At 40.7% G+C, this 13,506-nt stretch overlaps 1 protein-coding gene across 11 annotated transcripts in view; it reads left to right on the top strand.

The window, feature by feature from the left end:
* LDB3 (LIM domain binding 3) overlaps positions 1-13,506 on the top strand; it is a 189,991-nt gene that overhangs the window by 117,674 nt on the left and 58,811 nt on the right. For 6 of the 11 annotated variants that reach the window (XM_075000116.1, XM_075000122.1, XM_075000118.1 and 3 more), the window contains 2 exons: positions 10,510-10,545; positions 13,079-13,285. The exons of 2 other annotated variants lie outside the window; for them this stretch is intronic. In XM_075000116.1, coding sequence (XP_074856217.1) covers positions 10,510-10,545; positions 13,079-13,285 — 243 coding nt within the window. The remainder of the gene's footprint in view (positions 1-10,509; positions 10,546-13,078; positions 13,286-13,506) is intronic. 3 more of the 11 variants (XM_075000125.1, XM_075000123.1, XM_075000120.1) reach the window with 1 other exon arrangement.

Below are 13,506 nucleotides of genomic sequence, written 5' to 3'. Positions count from 1 at the left end.
AAGCAGAGGTCTGCATACCACTTGAACTAAAGGTTATCTCTGTTGGGTTAGAGGCTCCTAGAGTTTGTTCTTTGATATCTGTGAGCTTTAGATCAGGTCTTTTAGCCAGCAACAATAGTTTTGGATCAAGCACTAAATCAGGGAGTAACATTAAAATTCATCTTGTACTTTTTGCTAGTTCCCAGCCTTCAAATTGTAATACCCTATTCTTCATGACAGCGCTCCACATTCATTTAAAACGTCGACCTATGTGATGTGCTGTAGAAGCTCATATAAAGTTGCCATATTTGGAGAGCTTTGCATGGGCTTCCACAACATGGAATGGCATTTCAGAACTCTAGCTGTTTTGTAATTCCTTAGGAAGAGTGTGTAGAGAGTGTGGGCAGGAGTTGCTTTTTTAATTGCTGTAATGTTTTCTTTAAATCATTGCTATTGCAATACACTTACAAACTAAGACATATTATAAATACTTATTAATAATCTTAATTTAGGGGAATGCCAAGGACCCAATTTTGATCTGTTTCTCACCTGTGTATACCCAAAGTAACTCCACTACAGTTAAGGCGGTTGTTCTGGATTTTCTCAGGGTGCTACTGAGATCAGGGTCTGCTACAAAGAAGTTTTACGTAGGTTATGTGTAGAGAGTGTTTAAAATATTGGTACAGGTTGCACCTCTCTACTCTGGAACTTTCTCATCTGGCAACACCCGTAATCCAGCATGATTTTAGTTAGCTGAATCCCACTTACCATGGGTGTGGCCAAGTTTTCCACGGTCCCTTAAAGTTTGTTTCCAGCCACCAGTCCTGACTCTCAGTGTTCTGTACTGTGACTTAGATCTAATTTACCCCTAGATGTCTTCTAAGAGCCCAGTAAGCAGTGGAAGTGTTGGGCAATATTGACCTCTCATAGCCGGGCAAATTCTCCTGTCCAGCAATTGTCAGGTCCTGAGGGTGCTGGATTAGAGTGGTTCGACCTGTATATAGTTTAGTGTATTCATTTTTTTTTAAATGATAACTATTTCAAGGCTAAAATTATTTACCACTGAAGTAAATCACTTCTGAATGATCAATACCTGAGTTTTAATGTTAATAGAAACTGTATACTATTACTATCAAAATATGGTCATTCATTGGGTTTGTTTAATACTGACAGGTGCCACTAATATCCCAAAATTGAGTGCTTTATATCTAAATGTAATTCTTAGTCTTTGTAGGTTTTAGAATAATTAGAAGAAAAGAGACCTATAATGTATCACAAAAGTAACTTAAAGAAGGGATGGTTTTTAATTGAGAACTGTTTCATTATCAGATCCAGATTCAGAGGAGGCAAGATATGCAACCAGCTATTGAGTTGGGGGAGGAGGTTATGAGAAATAGTTGTCATCCTCTTCCATGCATAAAACATAAACTAAATCTCTAAATTTTACCAGCACTCCATTCTTCAATTGTTTGTACAGGGCTCATGTAAAATTTTGTAGAAAATTGTAACTCTTCAAAGGTTGAAATGCAATCCTGGAAATTAGAGATGATAAAGACCTATTACTGAAGATAATCCATCCCCTATTGCTAATGCAAAATTGTTACATATAGCACTTTTTCTGAAGTTTTGTTCAGTTCCATTTTAACAAAATCAAATGATGGTCCTATTCAGGAAATTATGTAGTAATCAAATAAATTATGTCTATTTTTTCTTTTTCCAATTCATTTTAAAAGGAAACAAAGCATCTGCACTTCAATTGATGTTTAAATTGCATCACAAAGCGTCAAAAGCCAGAGAAGTCAAGCTAAAGCAGTTTTATGTTAGTAGCAGATATTCTGGATTTTTCTTGCAGTTGAGAATTAGGTTGCTGCTATGAAGTGGAGAAGTTGAGACAGGAATTCTCTTCATATTCAGTCCCACTGCTAGCGAAAGTAACGGACAGAGAACTTATGTGAATTTGCAGGGGACATGACAAAGCCTCTATCCTTGCTTGTGATTAAGGCCAGCTATGGCCTGGATGCGCTCCGGCACTAACTCGAACAGATTTTCTTAATTCATAGCACCTTGCTATTGCTTTGCCAGAGCTGCCCTCTGATCTTTCTCAACCACAGTACCATATTCAAAAGTGTTGTATTTTGTCTTAAGCTAGCAAGCCAGAATTAAGCAGAGAGCGCGTGGGAACATAAAACATTAGAGTTCATTTTTCAGGGCCCTGTGACAAGGTCTAACTGTTGTGAGTGACATTTGTTGTTGGCAGGTGTACCTGTCTGTATTAGGATACCTTGTGAAATATGATAGTTATGGTCAGTGGAGGAGTGTTGGTGGCATTGCAGCAGGCTAGTTCCAGAGATTGTTTTGTAAAAAAGCCCCCAGGCCAAATAAGAAGACAAAATACAGCATGAGGACAATAATGCCATCCCAGTAATCTTGTCCCCCGAAGCCCAATATTTGTAAATATTTAAGGAAGATGCAACCAAGGTGATGCCACTAGGAAATCAAAACCCAAAGGCCTTCCAGGTAAATCTGCTTGTCTGGTTATGACACAGAGAAATGCTCATTTTCTGCTGTGGTCTAAGCCTGTTTGATCCAACTAACCTGTTTCCTAAATATCCTTTTCTTGTCCTCTACTCAAATGCTCTCACTCTCACTTACCCTCTTCTGGTGGCTAGACTTGCAGCAGGAATACTGACTGCATGCAGCGCATGCTGGTACATGGCAAGTTCATGCTTGTGGGAGAGCAGGTTTAAGAACCTGACTTCTCATGTTTGCTGCATGACTGGATGGCCGGGGAGGAGATGCTCTGCGTCTACTTCCCTTACTTGTCCCTTCTCGTGCCCTGCCTGTGTGGGTAGGATTTTAAACTTTTGCTCTGTAGCGAATCAGTGAAGACTTTACTTTCTCTAAACCATGGTTTCTCAGGCATTGTGTTTGAGACAAGGTGGAATTTTATTTGTTCACACAGAAGGGATGGGTATGCAGAGACCATTTTAGCACTGGCAATTCAAATACTTCCATATTAGAACTGTGTTTGAATGTTTCCTTCACAAGCAGTAGATGTGGGACACAGCATACTCAAACTTAGGTTCTTACAGGAGATGGATTTGATTTTGGAACTTCCTTGATAGTTTCTTCTGCCAATCTCATTGACTGAGACTTGTCACTATTGCTTCTGGAACTACCTGGGTGTCTTGAATACAGTTTTGCTTGTAAATGTAACAAGTTAGAATGTGGTGTGTTAACAACCAGTACTAACTCTATGAATATATTGACTGTTTGTTGCCCTTTTTGGTCAGGAACTCAAGACCTCACCTCCTCAATGTTCTATCACAATCTCCAGCCCTATACTTGAAAATAAATATACCCTAAGAATCTGTGGCCTGTTTAATCTGGTAAAAGCTTTCTGACACACCCAAATCAGAACAAGCACCTTGATCACATTTGCTAAAGTCTTCTGTTGTTAGTACCTTCTGATCCTGCCCAATTGTCAGATCTTCTCATCAATGATAGTTCTATGTAGACTACTGAAAACCTTCGGTGGACTTCATAAGTTTTATCTCACGTCACCCTCTCTCATCCTCTGACGCAAGTATGAGAGTTTCAGTGACTGACCTTAGTGAAATAACCTCAATTGTTTCTGGTTCATGTGAAAACCTGCTTGGTGTTAGAGAAAGACACTTGACAAAAGCTGGTGGCAAAGTGGCACCCCAAACTGTTAGTCCTGTAGTTTCGTGGGAGCAATAAAGTTAGGGCCACTTGTTTCTGTGCCACCCCTCGTGGAAAAATTATGTGATCCAGGGCAGTAGTGGCGATTATCTCTAATCTGTCCAATTAATATTCATTTAAAATGAGGAATCCTTAAAACATTAACAGAAATGAACCTTTTCTCAAACTGGTCAGTTGAGGGGAGCTCATGTAAGCCAACAAATCTTGTTTCAGCTTTAGGTCCACCATTACTGTCTGTTGCGTGAACTGCAGTGGAAAAGAAGAGACTGTTCTTCACCTGTCTTTGTCACCTGCACTCTCCCTTTTACCACTGACCCTCCCTTGCATAGGATGTAATTTTAGCTTTGTTTTCATTTGTTTCTCAAGTGCAAGCTTTTCGTGTGTGGAAGCATGAGTGTGTTCTTCCATTGATGTTGGTAGCTAACCAAGATCTCACAGTAACAATGCTGCATTTCTCTGTGGATTTTCTGAATCCTTGTGTTGTCCCCAGTATAGCAAGGGAAAAATTAGTTCTTGCATGTAAGTGTCCCAGCAGGCATGTCTAATCTAGATGTGTTCAAACTGTCCTCTGTGGTTGACAAGCATTGGCTTGAACTGCATGGGGAGCTGGCTGATCATCTGGTACTGACTCCTCTTCTTTACTCCCGGCTAGTAGATTTCATTAAAGGCAGCTAAAAATGTGCTAAATGTTGTCCTAATATTTTCCCATGTAAGTAGTTGCTGTAGTTGCTACAGGAATATGATGCAATCCCAAATGCATGAGAGGAAAAGTAAGAGAGTTCACAAGACAATCTCTATAATAAATGTGATCAGTGTTTATGAAAGTATTGTTCTAATCCGTACCATTCAATTGTTCGCTCAGTAATTGGGGAAACTGAAAATTATGTGAGGCACAACATTAAACCTAGGGCAATAGTGATCTGAGAAGTATAAAGGGCTTTACTCATGCCCATCAAAAAAAAAAGTTCTAAAGTATTACCATCCATCACTACCAATTATTGGAACAGATTCTTTTCCTTTTTTACACTGGTGGAAATCAGGAATCAGTGGAGTCATGTTAGTGAGTGAGAAATTGGGTCCAGTTATGCAGTCTCTGGACTTGAACCTTGGCTCTTCTTTAATCTGCATCTGTCTCAAATCTAAAACTAAGACCCGGATCCTGGAACTGGGTCCATGGTAGCAGATCTCTGCAGCTCACCCAAGGCTGGCAGTACATCAGATGGGTAGATAAAGAGGAGAGCCATCTGGAGTGAATATCTTTGCTTCTCTGAAATGCATTCTTGGCATATTTTAAATTCCTTTTACTTGTAATTTTGCAAGCATAACATCTTATTGAAGTTACTTAATAAAATATACTCAATTAGTGCTCAAAACCTGCTTGTTAGCAAATGCTTTCAGAAGTAAGCTAGGAAATATATACTGCATGTAGAATATGTATATAAATCATGGAAAGGAATTATTTATAATGCAGTCACAATTTTTGCAGTTCTAGAGTTGCTGCATAGCTGTGTCCTAACACTACAGCATTAGGAATGAATGCCATTGAAAACACGTGACAGGTAGTTACTTTTCTTTCGTTGCTGACTGTTGAACAAGTACAGAACTGACTGCTATATTTCTCACCTTAATGTATATTAATTTTTTTCCTCTTCTGTATTGGCTCAGTCAGCGCTAACCAGGATGCATTATAAGAGAGCAATATTACACTAAGGTAGACTTGCAAGCAGACTTATTGCCAGAATAAACAGCAATTGGAGTAAGTAGATTTACTCCCCTTTCTCAATTGTAGTGGCTGAGAAAGAGACACTGGCTTTCCTCCTTCCCCTCCCCCAAACCCCAAAGTCATAAATTAAACCAGCCTGTTAATCACTATAACTTTGAGTCTTTTGTCCTCTCCTGTTAGCGATTTTTGTCTTTGCATTTTTTGATGTCTTCATTGTCAAGTTAATGAATAGTTACTGTTATAATAACACAACTTCAAGAAAGATAGGGATACACCTTCTCACTGTTTTGTGATTGTTGTGCTCATGGGGTCATGAAACAACCACATGGTGACATAGGATCAATCACATTAGATCAGAACACAGGTCCAACCTAGTCCAATATGTTGTCCCTGATTGTGCCCAGTACTACCCACACCAGTGGGAGGGGTTCTCCTGTCAAGGAAGGTAATCTCCTTCTTGGAGAGGCAGTAGCTATGAAGACCTTCCATCAACATAGTGCTGTCTATACTAGGATTTAACTCAGGGGCATAGACAGCGGCAACTGCTGCAGGGGAGGAGGGTGTCTCCTACTGAGGGTGCCCGGCCCCTCCATAAATCTCTTCCCATCAGCTGGGCCTGAGTGGGGGACAGCCTATCACTGCTGCCATCTCCCCAGCCAAGCTCTTTCTCAGGCAGCTGCTGCTCTAGACAGTGACCTGGAATGGCCAGTTCCAGCTGTGTGAAAAGCAGCTCTGTCCCACTCCCCACCTGGTTTCAGTTGTGGGGAGCATGGCCAAACGTGCTGAGTGAGAGGTATAGTGGGAGAAGAAAAGAGATGCTCCTCTCCCAAAACACCCTCTACAAGTAACTAGTCAGAGAAAGCACAGTGGCTGCAGTCTGGGTACAGGCCAGGGATGGGAGGTCACACATATGAGAAGGCGTAAATCGTGTATGAATTTTCCAGATCCCCGAGTGATTTTAGACCAAGCCTCCTCATACATTTCAAACCTCAGGAAGTCAAAAATAGCTATGGACTCCCCCTTCCCCATGTTCCCATCCCCCAACCTACCCTCCCCCCCAAAAAAAAGATAGCAAAGCAAGAATGAGCACTGCAGAATAGCTCTCGTGAACAAGGTTTTCTTTGGAATAAAGTTGATTTTCTAATCTATCCTCTCTGCATCTGAGTGAGTTCTGAGGAACAGTAAGGAATAACTTTTAATTCTGGAAAAGGTCTTGTATTCTTGTTTACGGAGATAGGAGAAAATGCAATAGCTTTGAGTTCCCGTGCTTAAAGTGGGGGTTGGTTCAGCAATCCTTTACATTTGGGTTTCCAAGTGTAGCACCCAACACTAAAATGTAGTGTATGCTGTTCAGATTTTCTAAACTGCTTTATTTAAGTTCTCTAAAGTTCAGAGCCCTTTGGCATTCAACAGAAAGGAACAGGTGAGTTTTGTAAATGTATATACCAGCGTGTATTGCATTTTGTTACCCAATTTGTTAAAATTCATAAACTTGGTAGTTCAGTGGGTGGATTTTAAAAGTCTTAATTCAGTTCACTCAGTCTGTCTTCATGATCATTTCATGCACTGTTTTACCAAACATCTCTTAATTTCAATATATACTACAGTGTGTAACTAACAGTAGAATAGACAAATATCTGCTCTCTGAGGCACATATACAGCTCCTACTGAAATCTGTGGGAATTCCACCATTTTGTTAGAGGGTATATTATACAAGGCCCTAATCACTAAAGCTGGCTCACTTGTGCAGGGGGACAACAGGGACTGAAGAACACCCAGGTTTGAATCTGTCCCTGTGAGCCCAAAAAGTAGTCTCCACTTTGATAATTATTTGCATGATCAGCCTGCGAAGTTACAATACAGAAATAGTTTAAATCTCATGGGGTCAAATTCTTCCATGATCTAATTCTACTCATTTAACTGAGCATGCGCTAGGGATGAATTTGATCCATTAAATACAATAAGTACAGTGGCTTTATGAAGGAAGTAGAGTTTAGCATTTCCATAGTGGAAGGCGTTAAGGTTTGGTCCTCAGATCCCTCTGCCTATTCCAAATTCCAGTTCAGCTGATTCAGTCATATGAGTTATTCTCACCCAGAGGAGAATAATGTTAATGAAAATGTGTTTGTATGCTTTTGAGTTTGTCTTTTTCTCTGCTCTGAATCCATTACTTTTCCCTGCTTTGTTCCGTGGGACTCTTCCATACCTCTGTCTCCTTTCACCATTAGATCTCCTGAGCCACCATCATTACGCTGTGCTCTATGGTTGCACAGTCAGGCTATGTTTACACTGCGTGTTTCTTTCAAAATACTTTACACAATTTGCGCTATGCAAATCGTGTAAATTATTTCAAAATACCTTATTCCGACCTTGGTGCCATCACACAGCACCAAAGTTTGGAATAAGGAGCTATTTCAAATGTTCCATTTCCTGTCGTATGACCAGGGTAGTGGAACCAGAATAGCATGCCCGAAATAGCAGCACTTGTTTTCAGGCGTTGCGAAAAGCTGCAGCATTGCTATTTTGGAATACCTTTGTATCCCGGAATAGCACCTGCCGTGTAAACATAGCCTCAATGAAAGAATCAGGCGTAAGTGCTGATCACAGTGAGGTCATTGGGAATTATGCCATTAGCTTCAGTTCATCTGGGATTTCACCCACTTCTGTTGTAGGTGGAGCGGGTGAATCAGGTTAGTCATAATGGCACTGGCCTAATGCAGCTAGAAGCCTTATAACAATTGCTTGTATTTTGGTCTGCACTTCGTATTTTTTCTTAATACATTTTACTGTACTGAAAATAAAACATGCTCCAGATTTTTCAGGCTGCAAGTTTGGGGGTTTTAATATTCTTGCATGACTTTGGTTCTTGGTATTATATTTTAAAACTTAGTTTATTTCCACAGACTCTAATCTCTAACATATCTTCCCCCCCAACACCTTTTCTTCAGCCTAATTAATAGGCTTAATATTTTATGTTCTAATGAACTCACAGTTTGGTCATCTACAAGAGCTAGTTTTTACTTTATCCATCTGGAGGGGTGAACTGATCCATCATTGCGTTTCTTGGGGATTCAATTTTAAGCCAGTATATTCCATTCTGAGTACTTACTAAAGGCAGACAAACTGGTTCTGATTAATTTCTGACTTTGGGTTTGAAAACTTCTTTTTGTACACTTTGGGGTTTGACTGCTACGTTAGAAGTATTGTGAGAAGGAGGAGAGAAACACAAATACAATGATGAGCCAGACCCACAGCTATAAATTAGAGTGATTCATATGACTTCAGTGGTGTTCTACTAAGTTGCACCTGCTAAAGGTAAAACAAAAAAATCCAGAATCAACAAAAATCAGTGCCCAGACTCTCAGCCCCTCCTTGAAGGAAAGCCTCCTTCACTATCATGCTTCCCCCTCAGAAAATGAAAATTCAGCCATAGCTATCAAGGGTTTCTGTTGTCCTATGGAATGCAGTTGTAGCTGGGTCATTGTGGCTGTAAGAGGTATTTTATTTACCTTCCAACCTCGCGCTTTTGAAAACAAACAGCATCTTAATTAGTATTGTATTATCGAAGAGCATGTATCCAGATTATTTTCCAACTTTGCTTACTGTACACAGAAATACTCAGTAAAACTGTTCTAAATACAATAAGCAAAGTAGGAAGATGAGTTGGCCCAACAAATTAACCGATTTAAAATTTACATTACACCTTTTTTTTATTCATGGGTGTCAGAACAAGCATTCCTATTCAAGATGGCATCTAAGCATATGCTTAGGCCTCAATGAAATCTGCGTACTGAATGGGAATGGCTGTAACCCTATTTTTAAGTGTTCTCTTAATTCAGATACAAAAAAATATGTTAGTTGGTTGAAAAAAGTCCTTCAAACAGTCCTATGCTTACTTACCTGTACTCATGAATTGTCCCAGTCACTGTGCTGAAACTAGTCTGAAGCTTATAGCTAAACACATGTAATTAATGGCAGGTCCAAGGTCTACTGTTGTGCCATCTGCAAGAGTCTTGCCATTGACTTCAATGGGAATCCTTCATTTGGCTCTTAGAGATGTTAGACTGGGACCTCACTGTCTTGTCCTTCAGCTCTTGTGTGACCTAAGTTGAAGGCAGAGCGAGTTGTGCATGTATTACAAGTTCAAAATGACCACTCTCAAAGGCATTTTACAACTCACTCCTCCAGGTGACTCCTCCAAGTGCCCTGGAAGGGAAAGCAGGGCTGGAATTGAGTGTCCAGATGCCTTCCCTTTCTCCTTTGTCACCCCAAATGAAGGGTACTTTTCAGGGAAGCAGGAGAGTAAATGCTTGGTACGAAGGGGAGAAGGGGAATCTGATAAAGGTCTCTGTTGCATGTAGCTTCATTCTGTTTCTCAGCTCCCATTTGACTCCACACGACAGAGGCACAATCCTCAGCTTTCTCCCTTAAGGCCTCTCTGAGTAGGAAGAATTTCCTCTTATGCATTTTTAAGTGAGCCCAGACTTCTTCAGCATCTCCTAGGAGTCTCTGTTAGCCATCAAAAAAAACCAGCTTCTCACTGAGCACATACTAGTAGAACACATCTTCTCAGGGACTGGTTGTTGCTTCAGGAGAGGGCATGGACAGGAACAAAGCAACTCTGACTGTGTTTGTCTTCACAGACTGGAGTTGGTGCACAAGTATGTTCTTCTGGGATACTAGAGCACAATTTGCTTACACAGGGCCATTCTTGAACCCGGAGCTCTACATGAAGTGATATATTGTACATACATAGAGTGGTTAATTTGTAACTGTGGGGCTGAGCCTTGATTTTACTTTAACAATGAAATAGTGTTGTCTACAATTAACAAAGAGAAAGCTTATTAAAAATAACACAGCTAGTTTTCCTGCACATTTTCTGTTTAATTCTTAAAAAAGGAAAAAAATGACTCCAAGGTATTTCTCACAATTGAAATAGTCATAAATATCTAGAACTTGAAAATGCTTTTGATAACCAAACATCTGTCATCACCCTGCCTTTCTTTCTTCTGCTATGCTTGCTTCTCCCGCGATCACTGGTTCTTGCTCTTGCTTTATTCATACTATATCCCCTCCTTTCACAGTGGCAAGGAAAATGTTGCTGCAGCAGCTGACAACAGGTAATGTTTGTTGTATATTCTGTTTCTCTCAGACTTTCCACACAAAGATTTTAACTAAAAAGACGGAAGATGTATGCGCTCATTGAACAGATGAACTGTAGTGGTGTTTCCAACCACAGCATTTGGTAGACATGTTCATTTTAATTTAGATTTTTGAAAGACTCCTGACTAGGTGACAGATTAAACGGGAGATGTGCAAAACAGGCTAAATGTCCTTTAATTCTAGAAAACAGAATGATTTGCATCTGATCACTGGTTTTGAAGTTCTGTCCTGTAGCTTGAGTAGAGGTTGAGCAGAGATGAACAGTCCAGAAGTTCAAGAATCATTTCAATTTATAATCAGATTCCAGTGTTCTGGTCGGAGATACTCACTCCATATTTTTAAAATCTTAGTGGAACTTCTTGACATTTTAAAAGAAATTCTAAATCCAGATTTGAGTTGTATTGATCACAGGTTTAAAAATATACTAAGCCTCCTTATGTGTGGTTATTTCTTGCATTTGTATAGAGCTTTCTTTCACAATACACTTATGACATTCATTATCTATACGTCTGTGTGTACGCATATATTGCAGGGGCACAAAAACAAAGACAAAATCCCCAAACCTTCACTGATACGGCTCCCAACTGGAAAAAAATATATACTCACCCCACTGGTGCAGCTTAGTATGCTCCCATTGCAGTCCAGCCCCACAAGGGGTGTTGAGGCTCAAAATGTCCCCTATCACCAGATTAACTTTTCTGAGGGCTTGGGCTAGTAGATTTTGTGGGACTCCCTAAACTGTGGGGTGGGACCAAACTGAGGCATTCAGGTGTGGGAGAGGGCTAACGGAGCAGGCTAGGGGTGGGAGTACAGGGTCTGGGTGGGAGGTAGGGTGCACGTAGGGAGGATGGGGTGGGAGTCAAGTATCTGGGTGTGAGGTAAAGTTCAGGATCTGGGTGGAGGTCAGGGTGCAGGGTCCGTGTGGAAGGCAGGGTGCAGGAAAGCACTGTGGGTAGGAGGGTGTGGTTTCTGAGGAAGGAAAGATGCAGCAGGGGGCAGGGGACTGGGGCTCTTACCTGGCACATCTCCTGAAGTAGCTCTGGGCCACCCTGTGCTTCCAGGCTCCATCCCCTGCTGTTCTCGTTGGCTGCTGCTCCCAGCCAATGGGAGCAGTGGAGGAAATGCCTGCGACCCCTGTCTAGCTTCCCTATGCTGGCATTCCCCCAGTTTAGGGTGGGAGGGGAACAGCAGCACACAGAGCCGCTTCCTTCCTTCCCACTGCAGAGGGTGAGCCCCAGCCCTAGTGGGCCAGATGTGGCCCACGGACGACAGACTGCCCATCCCTGCTTGATAAAATAATTTCAGGACCAACCACTGAAATGCAGCTGCTTCTGGAATGAAGCACTGCCATTATTTATCGGAGCGTAGCAACTCTTCACAAAAGTTTATGCCAAGAATTAAGACAGTGCCTTCCTCTGGTGTCTTGATTACTTCACATGCAACAAAGTTTTATATCTGCTTTTAAAATAACTCGTATGTGAACAGAACAACTGTTTCAGAGAATTAAAATCAGAGTAAGTGCAAGTAATTAAAATCAGAGAGACTGGTATTCCCAAAACTAAGGAAAGAAGTTCAACAGTTTACTGGATCATACCATTAAGATGAACTACATGGGAGGGATTGGATATATGAAATAATTAGCAACCTCTACATTAAGAAACAGAAGCAGGGATTAAATTGTAGTATTTAACACTATTTCTTGTATAGATCTGACTACGAGATTATACTTTTGCTTCATTGAAACAACTACAAATCTCTCTTTGTTGGATTATCTTGAACAATTTCAGATACTGACTGGTTTTGGTTTCATGCTATTTACTGAACCACTTATGGGTGATTGTGTGATAATTTGTCTACTCCTCCATTGTCTCCAGAGTCTCATTTCTGCTGGGTGTCTTATTTTGAGACTGTGATGTCAATAATGCGCTCTCCAGTTTTATCAGAAGGATAAAGAAGACTGTCATGAACCTATAGAGATCCCTATCCTGGTTCTCCTGGCCAGCGTCTTTAATAAAACATTAAATGTTGTCCAATTTAACATGTGACCCTGCAGTGGTATCAAAAGAACTTCGTGGATAAAATATAGGGACAGTGGAGATTTGCTAATTTAAATCTCTTTCAAAATAGGCTTCAGTTTTCTGATTTACATCTTTTTTTCATCAAACTAGAGTTAACGTGGCTTTTTTTAATGCTGAGGTTCGGTAGTTGCTCACTTGTTTTGCTTACTGCCCTTCCCTGTGCTTTGAAATATTAAGTCCTACATCAGATGAGTGTTCTGAGATGATACCGCATTTATTAGATTATATCATAACCATGTGGCTCCCAGAAAACTAAGTGGAACAAATGAGACACTTCTCACCTATAGGCACTGGCTACTTTTTTGGCTGGACCTCTTCTTTTTGCTAGAGACCTGATATTCATTTAAGTAACTGGTAATGTGGTAAAAAATATATCTCACGCACATACACCCTTCTGATCTTTGTTACCCAGTCCTACAGGTTCTCAGCACATGGCACAGTATGTGACCTCAAGTGTTTGGCATCCTCCTAAGTCACGCACCATGGATGCCAACATTGACAAAGCTAAGCCAGTGGCCTCCCAAGGTTCCGTGAGGTATGGAGCGGGTTCAAGTCAAAGGGAAGCCAGTTGCATCAGGACTGGCCAGAAAGCCCCCCTTACTTCATCCAGTAATCACAGGTACACTGCAACATGTAACTCCATAACTGACCTGACTTGTGGCTTTGGTATGGTTTTATAATAACATTCTCTAACTCTTTCATATGAAAAATCCCATTGCCTAATAGGCAAATATCTAACTGCTGTACATTTCACCAACTTTTAGTTCACATGCTTTCTATTGTGACTTTCTTAATGACTTACTCTACTGCTAGGCAGGTGACAGTCAGATATGAACCATC

This window comes from Carettochelys insculpta, chromosome 7, assembly GCF_033958435.1.
Source record: "Carettochelys insculpta isolate YL-2023 chromosome 7, ASM3395843v1, whole genome shotgun sequence".
NCBI lineage: Eukaryota > Metazoa > Chordata > Testudines > Carettochelyidae > Carettochelys > Carettochelys insculpta.
Note: the sequence above shows the minus strand (reverse complement) of the source record. Positions and strands in the feature narration are given on the sequence as shown.